Raw genomic sequence first — 25925 nt, forward strand, 5'->3', positions numbered from 1 at the left:
GATTGTTTTTGAAGAGTATTTTTAAATATATGATATGTAAAATTTTACATATTCTGTAATATAAATTTTAGAGTAGTATATGTGGTTAAAAAAAAAGTCAAACCATACAAGTGAGTTATGAATGCACAGTGAGGCTCTCTGCCATTCTTGTATGCAAATTTTCTATTTCTTCCCTGTGGTACTTTTTATAGTTTTTGTGTTCTTCCAGAGAGATTCTAGACATATACAGACACATTCAATCTTTTGCTCACCTTTTTTATTTTTTGACTTGAATTGTAATGTATGATTTATGCACTTCTTACTGTACAAATCCATTTTTGTTTAAAATATTATGAAGATTAAGTAGATTGTTTAAAGTAGTTATTTTAAATATCTTACAACGGTCTCAGAACTTCTTAGAGACTGTCTCAAGTTTTAGGCTATGTTTGCACTTAGAGACTGGTTATCACTTGAAGATGTCTCTCTTTTTTTTTTTCCTTAAATTTTTTTTTTTTTTTTTTTTTTTTTTTTGTCAGTTGTAGGGCCTGAACTCTAGGCCTGGGCGCTATCCCCTTAGCTTTTCAGCTCAAGGCTAGCATTCTACCAGTTGAGCCATTTCTGGCTTTTTCTGCTTATGTGGTGCTGAGAAATTGAACCCAGGGCCTCATGCATGCAAGGCAAGCACTCTACCACTGAGCCACCTCCCCAGCCCTCTGTAGTCATTTATTCTACTTGATTCCTTTTCTCCATGGACTAAAAGAGTTTATTACAGGCTGAGTTTTAAATAGAGACAATAAAGAGAGATTATTTATGAGGATTATTGATAGGGCAAGTGAAAGCAAAGACTTAGAGCTCTGCACAGCTATTAGTTGTTGAAAATCCATGTTATTGATCAAGTGAACAGAGGTATCCAACTATTACCATGGGAAATGCGAGAGAGCAGTCTGTAAGTGATGGAAAGTTATAATCTGAAGGTTTCTTTATTTCAAAAGGGCTGTATGCATGGTGCATGCATGTGTGCTGGTAGTGGACCTTGAACTCAGGCTCTGATACTACGACCTTTTTCACTCAAGGCTGATCTTTACCACTTGAGCCACAGCTCTCCTTCTAGCTTGTTGGTGGTTAATTGGAGATAAGAGTCTTAGGGACTTTCCTGTCCAGGCTGCCTTTGAACTGTGATCCTCAGATCTTAGCCTCTTGAGTAGCTATGGTTACAGGTATTAGCCACTGGCACATGCTCTGAAATGCATCTGTCTTTTCAGTAAGTGGCATTAAGTCAACTAGATGTCCATAAGCAAAACAAAGAATCCTGACCTCTGCTGTTTCCTACAGAAGGTCAGACAGGCGAGCATTTAGAGCATAGGAATTTGGAAATGGTGCACATTTCCTTATTTATTACATATGTGCACATATATGTCTTTATATATATGCATTTATATGTCTTAATGTCTGGCTATAGACACGTAACTATACTTCTGTACAAGTATACTTACACATATGCTATATGCACACATTTTAAGAGCTATGTTGGAACACTCCACAAGGTGGAGATGTAAGTCAATAATAGAAGATACTATTCTCCAGCAACAGCGAATCCATTTGCTGTATTTGTATGTCCTCCTATGATGTTCTATAGATTTTTGTCCTATCCTCAGTTTCTGCAATATAAATGCACCATCATTTTCTTTCAACCTCTGTCCATTTGATAGATGGTTGACTTGTTCTGTGTTTTACAGTTACATATAATGCTGAGGTCAATATCCATATAGAGTGTGGCCTCCGTTTATATAGGACAGAGACCTCAGGGAGCTTCCCAGGACAACAGGCTCAGGTGTTCAGGGTTTGGCAGGAGCCACTGAGCCTGTTTCTCTGCCTTCCTGGAGCTGTATCTGTCCCAATACTTAACAGCTGCGAGTGTTGCAAAGCTTGGTGGATTTGGTTAATCATTATGGATAAAAGTGGTACCCATTTTGAATTTTAATCCTAACTCATATAGTTTTATTTAATAAAGATATTCCCTGCCATTGCATGCATTAATTTTAAATTTCAAAAGTCATTTGAAGGGCTAGGAAGGTGGCTCAGCAGTAGAGTGCTTGCTTCACATGCATGAGGCCCTGGGTTCAAGTCCTTAACACCACATAAACAGAAAAAGCTGGAAGTGGCGCTGTTGCTCAAGTGTTAGAGTGTTAGCCTTGAGCTGATGAGCTGAGGGACAGCAAGCACCCAGGCCTAGAGTTCAAGCCCCATGACTGACCAAAAAAAAAAAAAAAGTCACTTGGAAATTAAAAAAGGTGTGTGTGGGGGGGGGGAGGGGGGCGGTTCAGCCCATTACTAATAGAGAAGGAAAAAATAAATTGACTACACATACTATATTTAGGTCATTATGTTGGTTATTTTAATAATCTGTGTAATACTTTCCAACTTGTGTTTTTTATACATCAAAACAATGCATTGAAATTGATTTTCTTATTTTTTAAACAAGAAGGGGGTGTATTTAGCTCTCTTATCTGTCCACCAAGCACTTCATGTATATTGTTTGATTTTCATAACTGAAACCAAGATGAAAGTTATCATTGTATACAAGTTGAATTAATGGCAGAATGAGAACTGGAATTGTATTCTACTTGTCCTTTGCCCGGCTTTGTCTCTCCACCCTATTTCTTCTGATTTTGATTTCCTACTGCAATTCCCTTTTAGGGCCCCTCATATGTCCATTTCTCCCAGGCTTTGAGTACTTGCCCTTTTTCCTGTCTATCAAACCTGTGGGCAGTGTTAGCCTTCATGAGGCATCTAATAGTGCACTGCTAACTGTTTCACTTGGTGGAAGGAACTAAGGACTTAGTATTAGACTTCCTGGGTTTGGGTTTTGATTCCATTTCAGGAAGACAATCATAAAACTCTTTAAAATAACATGAAGTTGAGTGAGATGAGTATATGTGAAGGCCTTTTGTGAACTGGTAAGTGCTCTGAAAGATCACTGTCAGTGATCTCAGCAGAAGGGAAGACAGATTGTATGCCATTTGGAGCAGTCTTTCCATCTTGTGCAAAACAATGAGGACGGTACAGGCCAAAAGCCATCAAAGAGATTAGAAAATGGAGAAAATAGTATGCGAGGAAGAAGCTGAGGAGACTGGAATGAATGGTACATGAACAGCCCTGACAGAGTGAGTAGAACTTATGCACTGCATATCTCTTCCTCCTACTCATAAACATTCTCAAGTCCTACTTATTTTAGTGCACCAGCTTCCCCATCAGTCTTCACAATGATATCCAGCTGGTTGCATGAATGTCATCTCAGAGAGTTTATAGTTTCTTATAGATTCTTGGGCTTCGTCTCCAGAGGGATAAGGTGCCATGGTTAAAAGTATGTGTTGGAGCTGGGTGCCAGTGGCTCACAGCTTTGATCCTAGCTACTCAGTAAGGCCAAAATCTGAGGATTGAGATTCAAAGCCAGCCTAGGCAGGAAAGTCCATGAGACTTATCTCAAATTAACCTCCACAAAGCAGAAGTGGGGCCATGGCTCAAGTGGCAGAGCACTAGCTTTGTAAAAAGCTAAGGGATAGTGTCTAGATCCTGAGTTCAAGCCTTAGTACACCTCCCCTCCCAAAGTGTGAATGTCCATCTCAAGAGAATACATTGTTAGGCATGAATTAGGTGAGTTGATATAATAAAAGCAAGTAATTGAGGATATAATGGTGGATATCTAAGCAGCCTTTGGCTTTGGGCTTCTCAAAGGAATATACATTATTCATAAGCAGCCTTAGTCTTTTAATGCCAAATTGAGATTCCTGTCCATCAGTATCCAAACACAATTTTTTCTACTATTGATGCACTGCCTGCCAGCCAGGAGTTTTGTGTCACTACACTTGTATCTTTGTCCCTAGAGCAGTGAGTATACAATTGATTGAATATTTTTATAATGATAACATTTATCATTATTAAATGACTCAAAATAGAAAAAAATATGCTAAAGAAAAATCAGTATCGTAGCATCGAGACAAAGTTGAAAGTCATTATACCTAAATGCAAATTGTTCATCTCAATTGGACACTCATTGTATGTCATTTAGTGTGTTTCGGGGAGAAGAACAAAGTGAAGAAGAGCAGAGCTGTTATTGAGAATGGTGTTCAGAGGGCCTGTATCTTGGAAGAGAAGCTTCATCACATCACACTAACTGAACATAGTGTAGACTTTTACATACTGTATTTCTAAGCATGTTTGCAACCATGTATCGTGCAATAATTAAGTATTGAACTGCTTGCTGTAAACATTGGCCATGTGTTGCTGGAGTTGAGCTTTGACTACTAACCAGCAGATGGCTCTCCACCTCCATGGGGCTGACAGCAGTCAACTGGACTCACACTTGGAATTCTTAGAGATTTTGTATATCACTCCTGGCTCCTTTGCTACTTTTAAGATACAAATGATAAGCAAACGCTTCAGGTAAATGCTTCACATGCTTTTGCTTTTGATTTTAGAGTGGCTGGATGACTCTCCTCAGAATACTACTCTAGGATTTCTGAAGTTTAAGTTGGAGGACAAACTAATGACCTCAATGGCCTTTCCTGCCCTGCATATCTATTCTTCTTTAAAATATTTTGAGACTTTCATCAATATAAGCAATTTTTATTAATATTAAGAAGATGAATAGGATGCAAAAAAGGATGGAATACTGGACTGAAAAATACCTGTGTAAATTCAACTACTGGTATCCAAACATCCACATGATTTGTGGATCATGAAGCAGTGCTGTTCTGGACTGTTATTAGACACTGTGCTGAAGTTTGAAAGGTAATGAGAAATTTACCTTAATCGTGTTAACTGCCAACTAAACTAATTTGGACATCTTTATCCTTTATATCCAGTCTATTCACCAGAACTTGTGTAATTTCCTTTGTGTGTGTGTGTGTGTGTGTGTGTGTGTGTGTGTGTGTGTGTGTGTGAGAGAGAGAGAGAGAGAGAGAGAGAGAGAGAGAGAGAGAGAGAGAGAGGGAGAGAGAATATATGCATGAATGTGTGTGTGCATGCCTATACTGGGGCTTGAACTCAGGGCCTAGAGTTCTTACCTGGTGTTTTCACTCTAAGATAGCACTCTATTACTTAAGTTAGAACTCCACTTCTAGCTTTTTGATGGTTAATTGGAGATAAGAGTCTTATGGACTTTTCTGCCTTGGCTGGCTTCAAACCATGATCCTCACATCCCAGCCTCCTAAATAGCTATGATTACAGGCATGAGCCACTGGCACCCAGCAGAATTTACCTTTTTATTTATTTTTTATTTTTTGGGTCCGGTCATGGGGCCTGAACTCTGGGCCTGAGCACTGTCCCTTAGCTCTTCAGCTCAAGGCTAGCGCTCTACCACTTGAGCCATAGCGCCACTTCCGGCTTTTTTCTTTTTGCTTATGTGGTGCTGAGGAATCGAACCCAGGGCCTCAGGCATGCAAGGCAAGTGCTCTACCACTGAACCACCTTCCCAGCCCAGAATTTACCTTTTTAATCAGTATGTTAATTGTCCCTTTCTCTCTCTTTGCCCTGTTGTCATTTCCCTTCCTCATTTAGACCTCCATTATGGTCCACTAAAATTACTGCAACAGCATTTTGGCTGTTTTTTTTTTTGCCTCTTCTCAGTGTAAGGTGGTCTGCATTTTGTTGCCAGACTGTCTCTGTTTTTAAAGAATTGATGTGAATCTATTTCTGATTGAAACTTGAGCATATGTACATCTGTATATTCACAAAGTAAAACTACACAAAAGGTTCTGAAAGAAGAAATACCTTTTCTTCCCAGAGTAGCATTTTCACACTCTGGACTGTTCTAATATGACTCAGTTTACTAGCTCCCTAGAATGAACTTTGCTAGTCCTTTCTGTAAACTAACCTGTGCTTGGTGAATATTCAAACACTGACATTTTTCTTCCCCAGACAAAACTACATTTTATATAGTTACTTTTATAAAGCTCCTTCTTGGAATTCACTGCCTTTTCAGTTTCCCATTCAGTTGATAAGAATGTTCTCCTGTGAACCAGCTCCAACTACATTTATCAGCAGAGAGATAGACTATTTGTGCCCTCAATATTATTACAATCTAATAAGGCACACTATTTTCTTTGGGGGATGAAAATGAAATTATTTTATGACCTTACAAGAGACTATTTTGGTTTGAAAAATCTATGTAAGATAAATAGTATTTAATAATATGTCATTTATTTGATAAGCTCCATTAGGTCAAGTTCCATCTTGAAACATGGATGAAAATGACCAGTTATTTTAAATAAAAGTATGCGCTGGGTATGGTAGGGCAGACCTGTAGTCCCAGCCAAAGGAATCTGAGGCAATATGATTGTTTAAGCCAAGGAGTCTGAAGCTAGCTTGGTAATGTCAGCAATTTTTTTTCTCAAAGGAGAGAGGTAGGCTGGTACTATAATCCTGTCTACTTAGGAGGCTGAAATCCGAGGCTTGAGGTTCAAAGCCAGCCTGGGCAGGAATGTCTCTGAGACTCTTATCACCAATAACCCATCAAAAAGCTGGAAGTGGAGCTGTGGCTCAAGTGGTAGAGTGCAGAGATTGAGTTCAAGCCCCAGTACCATCATAAAAATGAATAAAAAGAAGTGGGGGCATAGACCAGTAATACATCGCTAGTTTAGGCTGTTCAAGGACCTGTGTTTCATACCCAGCACAGAAATAATGTAAGGGCTGGGAAGGTGGCTCAGTGGTAGAGCGCATGCCTTGCATGCCAGAGGCCCTGGGTTCGATTCCTCAGCACCACATAAGCAAAAAGCAAAAAGCCGGAAGTGGCGCTGTGGCTCAAGTGGTAGAGCGCTAGCCTTGAGCTGAAGAGCTGAGGGACAGCGCCCAGGCCCAGAGTTCAGGCCCCATGACCGGACACCCCCACACTCCCAAAAAAAGAAATAATGTAAGTATTCTAAACTCAGAGGCATAATAATAAGCATTTCTTGTATTTAACATTGTCATTCCAGAAGTGAGGATGAACTAGAAGTTCACATGCTAACACAATTCCCTTTCAAGTAATTCTCTCCATCTACATGAACAATATCAGCCTTTGCTGCTGAAGTGTTGAAGGCAGGTAGCAGTTAAGGTTTTTGTTTTTTGTTTTTTGTTTTTTTTTTAATCTCACAAGATAAAAATGTTAAATGCTTCACTTATTTTGGCTTTCTCTAGCTTGAAACCCTTAGTGGGTTTTCCCAGTTCTGTTTCATAAACATTTATAGACAGTGCTTTTCCAGCATATTTCCAGTCTGTTTTTTGTTTTGTTTTTTTGTCTTCTTTTTTCTGGTGCTGGAGATATAAACCTGGCTGTCATATGGCCTCCTTCCTCACAGAGCTCATCATTTAGGAAGGGAGACAGATGCGTAAATAACTAACTACAATCCTGCTTGATAAATGCCACGTTGGAGGCTGTGAACAAGGTGCCCTGGGAGCAGCAGTGAGTGATTGATTCTTGGGAAGGGGGATGGGGTGGGGATCAGGAAGGACTAAGAAGCACAAGTGACATTTAAGTTGAGCCTTAGGGGATGAATAGAATTTTGCCAGATGGACAAAGGGGTGGGGGTGGAGACACTCCAGACTCATACAAAAACATGAGAGTGTGAAATTTTGTGCCTTTGTCTGAGTTGTGGTGAGCAGTGTGTGTGGCTAAAGGAGAAGCAGGATGTGGGGAGGTGACATCAGAAAGGTCACTGGGGCCATCTTGTAAGGCTTACACTTGAGTTGTGGATTCTGGGGGGGGGGGGACAGTCCACAGAGGTTTTAAACTAAGGAAATGATCATGACAAGATCTTTGTTTTAGATAACTCTAGCAGCAGTGTGTAAGAAGATTGGGATGAGGGTGACTGGAAGAAAGGAAACCAATCCAGAAGGCCATAGGCATGGTCTCCATGCACGCAAAATGATAAAGGTCTGAACCAGTGCTGTACCAAGGGGATAGTAATGAGGATAGAGACTTGGGAAACATCTCTGAGGAGGGCCTTAGTCATTCATGGGGTATGGGAGAGAGGGACAGAGGGGGGAAAATAGATTTGGATGACCTGCTAAGAGCCAAAATAGAGAGTGTATAGGAGAAGAAAAGATTGTGGGGTATGGAAGTAACATATTTGATTTTGGATTGTTGAGTTTGGGTTGAATTCTAGTTGGAGATAGAATGCAAAGGAAGTATCATGAGTGGACTTAAGCTGCATAGTCTTTAACACAGTAATTTTCAACTAGGATAAGATATAGGTTTTCTATGTGGGACTTCTTTTGAAGTATTTGTATAGCGTCTCCCTAACCCCAATGGCTGATACAGTTCTTCTATGATTTGAACAGAAAGTAGCAATAGGCATTACCCCAAATGTTTAACATAAATCTAATGAAAAGAAAATCAAGTGCTCTGTATATAGGAATGCCTGTGATCTTACATCTTAAGATGCCCTTCCTAGTAAAATCCATTGCTGGATTTTGGATAGCAAAATAGAAACACCAAAGCAGACATGTGGAAGACAAGGAAGACAATTCAGTTTTTGGAATTAAATAACCTGGAAAGTCATCCCTGTATATCTGCATGAGATGAGTGTTTCGTTTTGTTTTGGGTCCTGGGGCTTGAACTCTGGGCCTAGGCACTGTCCCTCAGCTCTTGAGCTCAAGGTGAGCACTCTACCACTTGAGATTCAGTACCACTTCTGGTTTTCTGGTGGTTTATTGTAGATGAGAGTCTCACAGACTTTCCTGCTTGGGCTGGCTTTGAACCGTGATCCTCCAATCTCAGCCTCCTGAGAGGCTAGGATTATAGGCGTGAGCCACCGGCACTTGGCTTAAAGATGAATGTTTTATATTGAATTATGCACAGGCATTTAAAATACATAGTTATAATCCTGATTGGCCATTTTTGAGATTTCTGAAAGTTCACATTTGTTGTTTCCCCCTTTTAGAGTGTGTGTGTGTGTGTGTGTGTGTGTGTGTGTGTGTGTGTGTGTGTGTGTGTGTGTGTGTGTGTGTGTGTGTGTGTGTGTGTGTGTGTGTGTGTGTGTGTGTGTGTGTGTGTGTGTGTGTGTGTGTGTGTGTGTGTGTGTGTGTGTGTCTAGGAATCTGCTCACAGCCTTAATCATGCAAAGCATGGACTCTACCACTGAGCTATACCTCTAGCCTTTAATACTAAAATTTCAAAGTATGCTGTAGGTCTTACAAGAGCCGACAGTGAACTATTCCAACACTAACTTCAGAGAATCAATGTCAACCACTTGCAGTATTTGAATGGATAATCAAAGCTGGTTACCAGTGACTTTTGGTATCTTGAACCTGTACTTTGGCAGTGAACCTTATTCAGAGTCCCATGTGAATCCTGTTATAACAAAAGCTGGCACTGGAAAAATTGTTGTAAAGAGTATATTTTGATTGCAAATTTCTTCCTTTGCTTCTTTTGTTGTTGTTGTTGTTGCTTACTTCCTAACTTCAAAGATAGATGATGTTGAGTGGTTATTATATGCAGTAAGTTTGAGACCTTGACATCTTGAATTGTTAGGACGAGTCATGTAAAAGACACCTGTCTTTGAGAGAGTATAAGAAAAGCATACTTCTATTTGGCATGTTAATCAGCATATTTGAATAAGAGACAAGATCTGTGCTAAATATCTTAGTACAAAGAATAAAAGAATTTCTTTTAATTTGGTCTGGGTTTGTTCTTTGATACATATTATAGCCTTCTATCAGTTGATGCATATATCCTATCAGTTTTAAAGAGCTAAAAAGATGAAACCAATGCCACTTTTAGGGTGTGCTTATTTATTAATTTCAGGAAATGGTTATGTGGCTCAAAGTGGTAGAGCATTAGCCTTGAATGAAAGAACTCAGGGACAGTGCCCAGGCTCTGAGTTCAAGCCCCATGACCAACAAAAAAATAAAAAATAATTTTCAGAGCCTCTTAATGTATATAGTACAATAGTGTGTGATAATTTATTGAATATTATTTTTCAACATATCAAGGACTTTACATGTGTGCACATTGTCCCCAGGCCCCCTTCTCTGCCCCCTCATCCCAGAATGAGGATAGTGCCTACAGTGAGAATTTGCTTTATTTTGTTGACAATTTATTTTTCTTTACTCCTACTATAATAAATTCTGTGTAAGTTTTGGATAAGTGAATTCTATTACTCAACCCACCCAGGAATCCCCTGTGCCCTGTCTGTGCCACTATGCACTGTGTAAGAAGCTTCTCACTTTCTATGGGGAACAAGGTGCAGGCCAATAAAGATGATTTTTAGTTACTGCCTTCTAAGTTCACACAAGACCTATGTATATAAAAGCCTAAACAACAGGGGAGCAGTTATTTCTAGACAATCCACAAGATGCTATCAGGGCTAGAAGACTGATAAATAATGGAAAAATGAGTGAATACATGTAAATCCCCTGGGGCTTGGCTTGCACATAGCAACTGCTTTATATGCTTTTACTAGTTTGCTGTCACTGATACTCCTATGACATCATCATTATCATTCTTCTGAATCTGATGAGAGCTGTAATGAGACTATTCATTTCCGTGCTGAAGTGGTCAGAGACCTGAGCATAATGATCCCAACAGCTTGCAAAGATTGTGTACTGGTGGGACTCAGGATAAAAAGAAGCCTATGTAAGGTGGGGCAGAGTCGTTCTTTGGACAGTGAAATGGCCTGTCTGGTGCAAAAAGGCCTGTGGGTAACTGCAGGTAATAAACCATAGGATCAATAATGCATATGGAGTTTGGTCATGTTATGATTGCTGCACAATATTTAGAGAATTGAATTTGAAACTCTGCTTGTATTTCTGTGTGCAGAGCAAGCAAGTATTCTTTAATGCTGAGTTATACAGTTGTTTTTGTGCTCTAATCTGTAATTACAACATTGGTAACTGCTGGAGAAATAACATTTGGGGTTGGGATGTATCTCAGTGGCAAAGAAATGTCCTGGGTTTGATCCCCAGTACCAAAAAAGAAAAGGCAAAAAAAAAATTGTACCTTTGATGTCACATAGCTGATAAGACACACTGTTGCAATGCAAAGTCCACTTCCAATTGACCTTGTGTTTTCAAAATATAAGACAATTACCAACCTCTTCTGCAAATATTGGGTCAAATTGTCTCCCATATCTTTTAAACAGTTGTTCTCTGGGGACCAAGTCTGTGCCTTATTCATCCTTCTGTCCCTGACAAGCACTGAACAAGTTCCTGGCATAAATGAATGATGCAATGAATTGTGCAATTTTCAAAGCATGTAATATTGGCCACTTCTGCATTTATATACATAATTTGTTACTGGGCTGTATTCTTTTGAGATAAGTAATGACTGCACTTAATATTTCTTGTAGGTCCAGCCTGATGAGTGAAGAGGCTAAGCGAGGAACACCCAATCCTTGGCTCTTTGAGGAGCCAGAGGAAACGAGAGGCTTGGGCTTTGATGAAATTCGACAACAGCAGCAGAAAATTATCCAAGGTATTTGAAATCTGAAGGAGCATGGGCCTAGAAACTTTGCTAGATTTTGATTGTAGTCTTGACTATTCCTTCTCTCCTGGAAAACTAGGGTGAAAGTTATTGATCTTTTAAAACTCTTAACATATTTGTGCCTCAGAATACCTGAAGAATAGACAATGCTGCCCCCTCCCTTGGTATTGCTTAGTAGAGATTTTTCTCCTGGGTGATTGCAGAGAGCAGATCTGACTTTAAGTCTAGGTAAGGATGATACATTTGTCCTTTGTTTTTTTCAACAAACAAGATTCCATCTTTCTCTTCTATGAAATAGTAAGTTAGTGTGACTTTTACTTTCGAGTTCATTTTGTCCCTTAGCTTTAAACCTAATTACTTTTGAACTTTCTCTTTGTTGTTGTTGTTTGTTGTGGGGCTTGAACTCAGGTCCTGGGTGCTGTCGCTTAGAGCTTTTTGCTCAAGGTTAGTGCTCTACCACTTTGAGCCACAGCTCCACTTCTGGTTTTTGAATGGCTAAATGGAGTTAGGAGTCTTACTGCCTAGGCTGGCTTTGAACTGTGATCCTCAGATTTCAGCCTCCTTAGTAGCTAGGATTATAGGCTGAGCCACTGGCACCTGGCTGAACTTACTGTTTTGTTGTTGTTGTTGTTTTTTAATTTCAGAGGTAATACATGCTTGCTGTACAAAGGTTAGGCAATATAGAGACAGATAAGATGAAAAAGCTTCCTTTATTGCTTCTCCAATATCAAAACTATAAATGATCATTATGTGTTTCCTTAGACTTCTTGTATAGATGTATAAACATATATTCAGTATGAACACAAATGCATTTATGTAAGTGGGACTATGAGGTATCTCGCTATCAGTCTACATATGTATCATTCCATGGGATTTTCATTTAATATGTGCATTTTAATATTAATAGCATTTTTTTCATGTCAGTGTTTATGTTATTCTTTGATTCTTTCTCAAAGCAGCGTCATTGGGGCATAGTCAGTACCATAACTAGCACATGTTTCAAGTGTATGATCTGATTAGCTTTGACATATCTATGCACTGGTGAAAGCATCAAAAAATCAAAGTAAGGAACATAATCATTACTCCCAGAAGTCTTCATGTCTCTTTGTAATTCTTCCTATTGTCTTTGTCCTATCTCTAGATAACTGTTGATCTGCTTTCCATCACTATAAGTTAGATTCTTATTTTCTGTAATTTTACATAAGTAGAATTATACAGTATTTACTGTTGGCAGGGGTGGGGGAGGAAGGAGATCTGGCTTCTCTCTCTAGTATAATTTTTAAATGTATCTGTGTTATTGTAGGTATCAGGATTTCCTTCTCTCATCTTGTGGAATAGTCTTCCATTTCTTGAATTTACTACAGTCTTTGTATCCATTCACTTTATAGATATTTGGCTTTTCAGTTTGAGTTATTATAGATGAAGCTGCTATGTCCATTTGTTAAATATATGTATTTTCATGGACATAAACTTTTCCTAAATACCTACAAAGTAGAGTGGCTAATTCATGTAGCAGATTTTTTTTTTTTGTACTGGGAATTGAACCCAGGACCTAGTGAATACTAGATGAGTATTCTTCTGCTGAGCTATTTTCCTGGGACCTTAAGTTGTTTTTTTGTTTTCCTTCTGGTACTGGGGCTTGAACTCAGCTTCTTACTTGGTTGTCTGGCTTGCTCAGCTTCCTCTACTACTTAAGCCATACCTCCAACCCAGCTTTTTACTGGTTAGAGGGGAAGAGGGCTCTCTCACACTCTTCTTTTCTGATTCTCCAGATCTTAGTCTCCTGAGTGGTTAAACTTCCAGGGCCTGACTCTCCTGAAGTGTTTTTATTAAAATGTTTTCAAATTATAATTAGTAAATTAAAATGTATGTATTTCTGGTATATAACATGGTATTTGTATACCATGCGAGATGGTTAAGTCAAAGTAGTATATACATTAGCTCATATATTGTGGTGAGAAAGTTTAAAATCTAGGGCTGGGAAGGTGGCTCAGTGGTAGAGCGCTTGCCTTGCATGCCTGAGGCCCTAGGTTCGATTCCTCAGCACCACATAAGCAAAAAGAAAAAAGCCGGAAGTGGCGCTGTGGCTCAAGTGGTAGAGCGCTAGCCTTGAGCTGAAGAGCAGAGGGACAACGCTCAGGCCCAGAGTTCAGGCCCCATGACAGGACCCAAAAAAAAAAAAAAAAAAGAAAGTTTAAAATCTATTCTCAATTTTCAGTTGTATTAGACACTGCAGTATATAATAGAGCTCCTAAACATCTTTCTACCTCACTGAAATTTTGAATCTTTGACTAACATCTGGTAACCATATCCTATGCTCAGCTTCTGTGAGTTTGAGGATTTTAGATTCCACATATTAGTGAGATCATGCAGTCTTTGTCTTCCTGTGTCTGGCTTATTTCACATCATGTAATGTGCGCCAAGTCCTCCATGTTGTTGCAAATGACAGAATTGCTCTCTTTTATGATTGAATAGTATTCCATTGTGTATACATAGCATATACATTCATCCATTAGTGGACGTTTATAAGTATTTTCTCTTGGCTGTTAGAAGTAATGTTTTAATGAACATGGGAGTACAGATGTCTCTTTGTCATATTATCTCAGTCTCTTTGGAGAAACACTTAGTAGTGGGTCTGATAGGTCAAATAAGGTGTGTGTGTGTGTGTGTGTGTGTGTGTGTGTGTGTGTGTGTCCATGAGTGTGTGTGTGTGTGTGTCCATGTGTGTGTGCGTGTGTGTGTCCATGAGTGTGTGCATGTGATGCTAATATTGGGACCTTGAAGTCTTGGCCTCTTGATTTCACTCAGCTTTTTCACTGAAGGCTGGTACTCTACTGCATAAGCCACACTTGCACTTCTGGCTTTTATCTGGATAAGTGGAGATAAGAATCTCATAGATATGTCTACTGGCTTTGAATCACAATCAGTGCCTGGCTCTTTATTTTTTTAGATTTTAATTTTATTTTAAAGGTAATGTATAGAGGGGTTACAGTTACATAAGGTAATAAATGCATTTCTTTTTGAACAGTGTTATCCTTTTCTCATTATCTCTCATGTTTTTATTTTTGAAGAACTTTCATACTCATCTCCATTATAACTGTGTTAATTTACATTGCCATCATCAATGTGTAAGAGTTTCCTGTCTCTTTGCCAATGTTTGTAACCTTCTGTTGTTTTTTGTTGTTGTTATTGTTTACTTTTGTTAAATCATTTTCATTGGAATGAGGTGATAGGATATCTTGTGGTTGTTTTAATTTGTTCTTCCTGGAAAATTAGTGATTTTGAATACTTTTCATATACTTGGCCATTTGTCTTCTTTGAAGAAGTATCAATTTAGATATCTGACCATTTATAATTACTGTTATTTGGCATTTTGCTGTTGCATAGTTTGAAGTGTCTAACTTTTAAAGAATCTGCCAAGTAGTTTGAAAAAGTGACTTCCATTTATACCCCTCCCAGAGCATCTTAGGGTTCTAACAGGTTTTTTCATTTTTACCCATCTTACTAAGAATTACAATACATTTCTCTGTGGTTCTGCCATGTATTTTTCTCCTGGATAGTGAATATTTGCATGCACTTGCATTTTTACATCTGTGTGTTGTCTTTGGTGAAATGTCTTTTCTTCAAATCATTTACTTTTTTGTTAAATTGAGTTTTTTATTTAACTTAGAAGAATTTTTTATGTAATCTTTTCTATGTCAGGCATATATTTTATAAACATTTTTTCTCAATCTCCTTTCTCTTTTTCATCTCTTAACAATGTCACTCACAGAGAAGTTCCTAACTTGGAAGTCGAGTTAATCAGTTTTTTGTAGCACCATTAAAAAAGTAACTTGTATTGTTACTACTGAATGTCTCTGCCTTTGTTAGGAAAAAAAGTCAGCCATATTTGTATGGTTCTATTTCTGTACTCTTTATTCTTTTCTCTTAGTCTATTTGTTTATCTTTACTTCCATGTTACACACACTGTCTTGATTATTGAGTCTTTCTGACAGATCTTTAAGTCACATAATATAAATCACCCAACTTTGTTCTTTTTCACAATTTTTTGGGGGGTATTTCTAGGTCTTTTTACACTTCCACATGAATTTTAGAATCTGTTTTCAATTTCTACAAAAAGAAAGTATCCTGGAATTTTGATTGAGATCACATTGAATCTTTAGAAGAATCTGGAGATAATTGATGTCTTAACTGAGTCTCCTAATCCATGAATATGGATTTATTAGTTCTAAATAAATCTATTTAGTTTAGTTTTTCTTTTCATTTTTTTGGTTGGTCATGGGGCTTGAACTCAGGGCTAGGTGCTGTCCCTAAGCGATTTTTTGCTAAAGGGTATCACTTTACCACTTGAGCTACGATACCACTTCTAGCTTTTTCTGTGATTAATTAGAGATAAAAGTCTCATGGACTTTCCTGCCTGGGCTAGTTTTAAACCACAATCCTCAGATCTCAGCCTTCTGAGTAGCTAGGATTGTAGGCGTGAGCCACCAACGCCTGGCTTAGTTCAGTTTTTCTCAGTATTACTTTTTAGTTTTCACAGTACACATATTAGATTTTTAAAAATTTATTATTATTTTTTATTGGCCACAGGACTTGAACTCAGAGCCTGGGTGCTGTCCCTGGGCTCTTTTTGCTCAAAGCTAGTGCTCTACCACTTTGAGGCACAGCACCAGTTCTGGTTCTCTGCTGGTTAATTGGAGGTAAGAGTCTCACAGACTTTCCTGCCTGGGCTGGCTTTGAACCATCATCTTTAGAGCTCAGCTTCCTGAGTAGCTAGGAGTACTGGCATGATCCACCAGCACCTAGCATATTAGATATTTTTATCAGCTTTATTCCTAAGTATTTCATATTTTATTATAAACATTTTAAAACTTCATTATTAAAATTATTAGTATTTAAATAAGTTTACTGTTTATAATATATGAATGTATACACACACATACTCTCTTGATTTTTGTATGTAATTTATGGATTGTATGATCTTGCAACATTTATTGACTCTAGTTGCTTATTTGTAGGGTTTTCTTCATAAATGGTCATGGTGTCTGCGAATAGTTTTGCTTCTTCATTTCTATCTGAATGCCTTATTTATTTTTCTTCTTACATTTGCTGCAACCTTTAGCACAATGTTGCATGAGAATGGTGAGAACAGACATTCCTGTTTCTAATATTAGTAAGGTAAATGTTTATTTGAATATCAGTTAATCTGTTTATTTCATCAGTACTAGATGTGTTTGAATTTCTAGAAATACTCTTGAAAATTGTTGTTGGATGCTGTTGTTACTTGGGTTTTATTTCTAAAATAGACCAAAGAGTTTTTTATTTTAGAGCAGAGATCAGCAAACCCTGACCTGTGGGCCAAATCTGGCCTACTATCTTGTTTTTGTATGATGTACAAGTTAAAAATGGCTTTCAACTTTCTTAATGTGAAACATGATCAAAAGAAAAATATTTTGTGTGTAAAAATTATATAAACTTAGTTAAGGCTCATAAGTAGTATTATGGGAACACAGTCATGCTCCTTCATTTACACATTATCCATAGATGCTTTCCTATTTACAATAACAGAGTCCAGTGGTAGTTTTAGGGACCATGTGAACCACATAGTCTAAAATGCTTCCTATATGATACCCTTTACAGAAAATGTTTACTGATGCCAGTCTAGAGGTAATTTACTGCACTAGTGAGCCAAAACCATTCTAAGTATTCTTCGTGATGCTTCATAAATAATGAGGTAACCTTATTGTTGGGAATAGGAACTGTGTCTGACCCTGATTGAGATCAGAGGATCCTTTCCTTGGCTCTGTGAAGTGGTTCTTTCCTCAGCCGTGGTTCCTTTCCTCATTTATGGGAACCCCAACAACATTTGGCTGAAAACTGTAGATGCACTGCAGGTCTATAGACTTTTTTGTACAGCTCTTCTCTTGAGTACTGTTCCCATATATCCAAGTTACCTTGACTTATTTTATATTCTTCTGGTGCTGGGTATGGTGGTACATACCTATAGTTCCAACATTTGGTAGGTGGAACAGGAGGATCATAAGTTTAAGGCCAGGCTGGGCTACACAACAGGACCCTGTCTGAGAAAAACAAAAACAGGAGTCTGCCAGGCTCCATCTGGGCTGGGAGTTCTCTTAAGCCAGCAATCTGGAGCAGTCTTAGAGCTCATCTCATTTGTTTTCCCCTCTCAGGGATCACTGCCCTTCATTTCCTGACGTATGTTTCTTGAAACTGTTGTTTTGAATATTTTGTCTTCTCCCCCATCCTCTGCCTAGTTGTTTTAGGCCAAAGGGAAATCTGGTCCCTGTCAATCTATCTTGGCCAGAAGTAGAAGTCTAATTTGATTTTGCACTCCCTTTTCACAATGAAATTATCTAGTAAATGAAACACTGACTCTGTGCCTTTAGTTTTATATGCCTCACCTATTACTGTATTTGAAGGGAAGTAAGAAAATAAAAAGCAACACAGCTTTATACATAGTGCAATGTCTGGAGAGTCTCACCCTTTGAATGACTTCTGTGTCTTTAGGGGTGGATGGTGAGGAAGGGAAAAGTGCAGTAGTTACTTTTCATGTTTTGAAGTGCTGTATCCTTTGTTGCTTTTCTATCAAGCTGTTTTCCAAGGATAAACACAAATATGGAAGTAATCTTTACACAAAACCCTTATTAGCCTTTTCTTTGCCACTGGAATCTTAGGATGTGCTGAGGTTACTTTGGTTCTGCTTCAGTGCCATGTCTTCCATTAGATAAAGAACTTGGAAAGGTCATTTCTGACTATTTTGTCCATAGACTCTGTTTACCTTTCTATACACTCGTGGATCCTTAGAAACACTTTGGAAATCACCCAGAAAATAATTTAGACTTAAGGGTGTGGATGCCTCCCTTGCCTAACCCAGTAGCCTAACCCAGAAACTAGATCCTATCACAACCAGCTAGCCAGGTAGTTTGAGGCATAAATGGACATTAGGCCAAATATGGCCATGATAATGATACCACCAAAGGTTGGGAACTGTGTTGAGTGTAGATTCTTGTCCCAGAGTTAGACAGCTGGCCTCAGTTGTGAAGTATTGTTCCATTTTTAATCAGGAGATACCTGGATAGAGCTTCTAAATCAACACAATCTAGTTATTATTTTAAAGGTATTCCTTCTAGATTTGTGCAGGAATTTTTACATTGGTTCTAGATTTCTGTGTTCTTAGGTTTCTAAATACTTCCCTGTGAAATAGGAGTGGGGAAGATGGCAAGCCAGACTTCCAGTTTATATGGGAATCCCAATAGTTGATCTTTAGACCATTGTAATCACAACTTCACTGACAACATTCTTTAAAGATATCCTTCTTGTAGCTTTCATAGAAACTAGGAAGATTCCTAAAATCTTAAGGAAGTGGCACTGTGGCTTAAATGGTAGAGTGCTCATCTTGAGCTGAAGAGCTCAGGGACAGTGTCCAGGCCCAGAGTTCAAGCCCCATGGCCAACCCCCTCCCCCACTCAAAAAAAGGTTCTAAAATATTAAAATAAGATTAAAAATATCTGCTCTTGGCTGGATGCCAGTGGCTCACGTCTGTAATCCTAGTTACTTCATAGGCTGAGATCTGAGGATCATGTTTCGAAGCCAGTCAGGGCAGGAAGGTCTGTGAGACTCTTATCTCCATTAACCACCAGAAAACAGGAAGCAGAGCTATTGCTCAAAGTGGTAGAGCCACAAAGTGGTAGAGCCTTGAGCAAAAAGCTTAGGAATAGTGAGCAGACCCATAATTCAAACCCCATGACCAACAGCAACAACAACAAAAATCTACTCTTGCTGGGTGCTGGTGGCTCATAACTGTAATGCCAGCTATTCAGGAGGCTGCCATCTGAGGATGACAATTTGAAGCCAGCCCAGGCAAGAAAGTCCATGAGACTCTTATTTCCAATTAACCACTCAAAAAGCCAGAAGTGGAGTGGTGGTTTAAGTGGCAGAGTGCTAGCTTTGAGCAAAAAAACAAAAAACAAAACAAAACTCAGGGACAGCATCCAGGTCCTGAGTTTAAGCCCTAGAACAGCACAAACAAACAAATCCTACATCTACTCTTAGCCAGACATAATGGCTAAAACCTATAATTCTAGCTACCTTGGAGGAAGATACCAGGGGTAACTCAATCAAGACCAGCTGGACATAAAAGTTCATGAGACTTCATTTTATTTTTTTGTTGGTTGAGGGGCTTGAACTCAGTGTCTGGGCACTGTCTTTGAGCTTCTTTTACTCAAGATGAGCACTCTACTACTTTGATCCACAGCTTCACTTATGTTTTTTGGATGGTTAATTGGAGATAAGAGTCTCATTAACTTTCCTTCATAGGCTGGCTTCAAACTGTGATCCTCCAGTCTCAGCCTCCTGAGAAGCTAGGATTACGTGTGTGAGTCATCATCGCCCAGCTGGCATGATGTCATATGCCTGCCATTCCAGGCTGACAGTGGCTGGGTGTGGTGACCAGCCCCTGTCATTCTAGAGAAGCATGAATAAGAGGATCAAAATTCAGACCTGGCTAGACATAAAGTGAGTCCTCTATCCCCAAAATAACTAATACCAAAAGGGGCTGGTAGAATGGATCATGTGGTAGAGCACCTTTCTAAGCATGAGGTCCTGAATTCAAACCCCAGTATCATCCCCCAAAATAATCTCTTCTTCCCCCACCAAAAAAAAACAAAAAAAACCCATCTACCTTTAGAACTTGATCTAATAGTCTTCATAACCATGATTAACTTCTTTAGCTAGACACAACTGGTTCCTCATTCTTCTCTCCTTTACCCTGGGAGAGCTCCTTCTATGTGTTAAGTGTAAGAAATCCTAATTGCTTCTCCCTGGGTTCTGGACAACTCAACAGCAACTGCCTTTTCTACTACCTAAACTAGACAGCATTGACCGGAACCTTTTGACCTAACAGTGACTGTATTTTCTTCAGTACGTGTGGAAGGCCTTCTGGGGGTCATGAATTGATTTTTAATAACAAGTGCTACGTATGTACATCCTTGGATAAACATGGAGGTATCTGTACCACCCAATGGCAAACACTAGGGAAGAAGACACATCCTTAGCCCTCAGGGAACTGTGGTTGTAGCTCTTATGACTGTCCCTCCATTTTATTTACACATTACAATATTGATAACTTTTTGCTATGAAAAACTTCAACAGTGAGAGACAGAATAAAGTGATGACTCCATTTCCCTCCCTCATTCTGCTTCTATAGTTAGCACTCCATAGCCAGCCTGCTTTCCTCTCAGTGTCTACCCACCTGCCTATCCCCTGGATTATTTTTGAAGTGAGTTCCAGGCATTGTCATTTCATTGGTGAATATTTCAGAACAGATCTCTAAATCATATTTGTAAAAGGTAGGGATGGGTTTTTTTGTTTTGTTCTGTTTTTTTAAGTTGTTTATGGCCTGGTGCGGGTGGCTCACACCTGCAATCCTTGCTACTAAGGAAGCTGAGATCTGAGGATCCTGGTTCAGTCTGAAGTCAGCTCAGGCAGATAAATCCCAGAGACTCATTTCTCCAGTTAACCAGAAAGCCAGAGTGGAGGTGTGGAAGAACACCAACCTTAAACAAAAAAGCTAAGGGACAGATTGAGGCCCAGAGTTCAGCCGCAGAGCGTGTGCGTGTGCACACACATGTGTGCCCACGTGTGCACGTGCACACACACACACACATTACAAAAAGAAATAATAATAAATGGTCATGATCAATGATAGTCCCTACCAGATTAACAATTCATATACAAATATCCAGTCGGTGTTCAAATTTCCCTAGTTACTCTTTGTTTATTTTTAGACTGAATAAAGTGGATGCATTACAATGAACTGGTACATTAAGAAACTTCTTAACAATATATGAGATTTTTTTTCAAACTTTTTTTTTCTCTGCAGTTTCTTTGTTGCAGAAAGTGAATCATATATCCTATAGTTTCCCATTGTTTAGCTTTTGCAATTTGTAGCCCGTGTTGTTCAGAGTATTCTTCTCTCCTAAATTGTTTTTTTGTGGTTTTTTTTTTTTCGATCTAGTCGTGGGGCCTGAACTCTGGGCCTGGGCGCTGTCCCTCAGGTCTTCAGCTCAAGGCTAGCACTCTACCACTTGAGCCACAGTGCCACTTCCGGCTTTTTTTCTTTTTGCTTATGTGGTGCTGAGGAATCGAACCCAGGGCCTCATGCATGCAAGGCAAGCGCTCTACCACTGAGCCCTCTCCTAAATTGTTCTATGAATTGGTAGTTAGATTTTATGGCTTGATCAGAATCAGATCTGTTATCTTTGGCAAAAAATATATTCATGTGATCCTCTGTTTTATCTGCAGCTATCAGATTGTCTTACACAGTTCCATATTTACTTAGATGATGATTTTTCTGAATATATAAAGATAGGAAGTATCTATATACCTGATTGTTCCAAAGGGATCTTAAAAAAAAAGTTATATTAGCTGGGCACTGGTGGCTCATGCCTGTAATCCCAGCTACTAAGGGAGCTGAGATCTGAGGATTGCAATTCGAAGCCAACCCAGGCAGAAAAGTCCATGAGACTATTATCTCCAATAAACCACTTAGAAAAGGCCAAAAGTGGCACTGTGGCTCAAGTGATAGAGTACTAACCTTGAGCAAAAAAAGCTTTGGAACAGTGTCCAGGCCCTGAGTTCAAGCCCCAGGATAGGCAAAAAGAAAAATTATATTAGTTTTAAAATTAGCATATATAATGGGAGAATCATATTAGTTTACAGCTTGAAACACTTATTGTGTACTTTTTTTTTTGGTCAGAAGTTCAGCCCAGGTCTCTCAGGGTTTAGATCAAGCTGTCAGCTTTCCTTTCTGAAAGACCTGTTGAGAACCCATTCTATTGCCTCTTCCATTTTCTAAGACAAACCACATCCCTTGGCTTATGGCCCCTTCTCCAACTTCAAAGCCAGCAACTGCATCTCTCTGACCCTTCCTTAATATCTGCCTCTAACCACAGCTGGAAAGGGTCTCAGCTTTTTAGCACTCAGAAGATTATGTTGGCTCTACCTAGATAATATAGACTAATCTCTCATCTGAAATTCCTTAATTTTAATCAAATCTGCAAAGTAACTTTGGCTATGACTACATATTCACAGGTTCCAGGAATTGGGACATGGACATCTTTTGGTAAGGGGTTAGGAGCTTGTGTATGTACATGTGTACGTGGATGCACATACTACGCTTCCTATTACAGTGATCTTCCATGTTTTAAAATTCTCACCACTGTAACGTTTGATAGGTGTGAAACTTGGATGTAGTATTTGCAATTGCCCTGTTGTGATATTATAATGCCTTGGGCTATGTGATAGTTGGGCAGAGCTATCATTATGATGCAGTAGTTTTGCTGGTAATGATAGACTATATGGGTCTTGGTTGCTTTTATTTTTTTCAGGTAGCAAACAGCATTCTATTTTGATAATTATCTTTTTTTTTTGGTCCTGGGGCTTGAACTCAGGGCCTGGGCAGTGTTTGAGCTTGTTGCTCAAAGCTAGTGCTCTATCACTTTGAGCCATAGCTCCACTTCCTTGATAATTATCTTTAAGTCACCAAACCACCTCTCCTTGAAAACAATGCTTATTGCCTGTCTATAGTGTCTTGATTATCAGAATCTTCTGTGTCTTTGATTTGTAGGATGAAAACTTATTGCAACAAGAGGTGCTAGTGTCTTAAAGAAATTAGAATGGAACAGAATCTTTCATCCTCTTTCTTTTGTGCAGGAGAGAGATGACCTTTACACAGTTAAGTCAGACAGTAATTTAGAGAGAAAACTACATTGTGTTTTTTAATGCTTTTTTGTTGTTGTTGTTGTTGGTTGTGGGGCCTGAACTCTGGGTCTGGGCACTGTCCCTCAGCTCTTCAGCTCAAGGCTAGCGCTCTACCACTTGAGCCACAGTGCCATTTCCAGCTTTTTCTGCTTATGTGGTGCTGAGGAATGGAACCCAGGGCCTCATGCATGCAAGGCAATACTCTACCACTGAGCCACCTTCCCAGCCCCTATTTTTTTAATTCTTAATCTAGGTCCCTACTAGATACAACAGCTTCAGTCCTTTCAGCAACTCTTTTCCTAAGTAAAACCCCTAGAGAAAGCTGCTTTCCTCTTGAACTTGTCTTACTTTTGAATTCACACTGTCACCCACAGTGCCATGTACAGATTATTCTCTAGTGCTTTTAGGACTTTCCTATAGCATTGGACATCCTTAGCAGTGCTCAGTTGAAGATAGATTTGTCTTGGAGGCCATCCAGGAGGTTGTTAGTAAAGACCAAAAGGGTCTCATTATAAAGTAATTTTGCCATAAAATGGTCTCTTGGAATGATCCCTAGAGACAGCAGGTCATTTATAGTTCTAAAAAGTACATAGTGTCAAAAAATGTCACTAAGGGGTTCTTACCTCACACCTTTACGTTAAATAAATTCCAGATGAATCAAGGAGCTAAGTATAATGGTTTAATACCATAGAAAGACTGGGGGTCTGGGGGTAAGGGACTGGGGATGTGGCTTAGTGGTAGAGAGCTTGTCTAGCATGCGTGAACCTGTGGGTTTGATTCCTCAGTACCACATAAACAGAAAAGGCCAGAAGTGGTGCTGTGGCTCAAGTAATAGAGCTCTAGCCTTGAGCACAGAGAGGCTCAGGGACAGTGCCCAGGCCCTGAGTTCAAGCCCCAGGACTGCCAAAAAAAACCCCAAAACACTGGGCGGGGGTGGATATATACATAGTAAGGAATCAAACCCAAAGCCTTGGGTATGTTGATTCCCTAGCTGGTCCTTGGGTTTGAACTCAGGGCCTGAGCACTGTCCTTAATATTGAGCCATAACTCCACTTCTGGACTCCACGGAGTGGTTTTTATTAGCGATAATAGTCTCACAGACTTTCCTGCTGAGGCTGGTTTCGAACTGCAATCCTCAGATCTCAGCATCTTGAGTAGCTAGGACATAGGCATGAGCCACTGGCTTGAGCCACCAGCCCTTTTATTGTATATTATGTGTTTTTGTGGTTTATGATGTTGTGGATATTCCTTTATATGGAATTTAAAAATCCATAAAAAAGCCATCACTGGTACCTGTAATACTAGCTACTCAGGAGGCTGAGATCTGAAGATCTGGGTTCAAAGCCAATATAGACAGGAGAGTCTATGAGATTCTTCCCCAAAATACCACACACACACACACATACCACACCACACACACACACCACGCACACACACACCATACACAAGCCAATACAGACAGGAGAGTCTGAGATTCTTCCAAAAAACACCACACACACACACACACACACACACACACACACCACACCACACCACACCACACCACACCACACCACACACACACACACCCTCCTCACTCACCCAGAAATGGACCTGTGGCTCAAGTGATAAAGCCTTAAGTGAAAAAGCTAAGAGACAGTGCCCAGGCCCTAGTACTGGCACAGAAGTGTGAGTATACAAAACATGGACGTAAATGATGGTACAGGTGGCATTATGCTTCCCTTATTGCTTGGGTAAAGAGGGTCAGTACAGTCAGTCTTAAAGTACTCTTCCCAGTGAGGCCAAGGGAAAGAATCTTACACAGAGCTCACTAGGCCTGCCTACTGTGTGTGTGTTTGTGTGTGTATGTGTATGAATACCTTGATTTCACTTTTTCTTTAAATTTTCAAAAATGAGAAAGGGGAGAGGGGAAGAACAGAGAGAGGGAGAGGGAAAGAGAGCAAGTGTATGTGTGTGTGTGTGTGTGTGTGTGTGTGTGAGAGAGAGAGAGAGAGAGAGAGAGAGAGAGGGAGGGAGAGAGAGAGAACAAGGAGGAGGATGGAAACTTTTAAGCCAAAACCCTGGCAAAGAAAAACATATTTAAAAGTCTTATCTTGAATATTTTCTTGTATAGATTTTTAGAATTGCTAAAAGGGGAGCAGTCACATCTTGAGAAACACTTTGATGAGTAAATTGAACTTTTCCTCTTTTTTATACCTAGCACTTGGAGTTTGTAGTTCTTCACAATTTAGTTAGCCTTAGGTGTCATTGTTCTTTTAAATATTGACAAATCTGATAGGTCAAAAAAGTCTCATCATTTTTTTAAAAATCAGTGGTGTCAGAGCTTTTATGTATTTGTTTTTCTTTTTTAAAATTCCTTCATTTCCTGTCTATGACCATTATTTGTTAAAAAAAAATTGGAACTCACAAAAGCTAAGAAAACTTAAAAGTTTACATAGACAAATCTTACTTTTTTATTTAAAAATTTAATTGTTGGGGGAGAATGATGGGAAGGATAACAATGAGCAAGATACATTGTGTTCATAAATTGATATGTTCAATTGAAACTCCTTTGTCTACTTAAAAAATAATAAAAATAAAAAAGTTGTGAAGCTAATAAATTATGAAGTTGAACATTTAAGAAATATTGATTAAAGGAACACTAATAAAATAGATAATGGTGTTCTGTATGCAAAAATAAAGTAGAAATTTAATCTGGAAATTA

The 25925-nt window shown here is 39.1% G+C and overlaps 1 protein-coding gene across 3 annotated transcripts in view; it reads left to right on the top strand.

The window, feature by feature from the left end:
- The window catches only part of Stx8 (syntaxin 8), a 244234-nt gene that overhangs the window by 31331 nt on the left and 186978 nt on the right, over positions 1 to 25925 (top strand). For all 3 annotated transcript variants that reach the window (XM_070026977.1, XM_070026976.1, XM_070026978.1), the window contains one exon: positions 11307 to 11431. In XM_070026977.1, coding sequence (XP_069883078.1) covers positions 11307 to 11431 — 125 coding nt within the window. The remainder of the gene's footprint in view (positions 1 to 11306; positions 11432 to 25925) is intronic.

Source organism: Dipodomys merriami, unplaced genomic scaffold (assembly GCF_024711535.1).
Source record: "Dipodomys merriami isolate MVZ:Mamm:240054 unplaced genomic scaffold, mDipMer1.0.p SCAF_19, whole genome shotgun sequence".
Lineage (NCBI taxonomy): Eukaryota > Metazoa > Chordata > Mammalia > Rodentia > Heteromyidae > Dipodomys > Dipodomys merriami.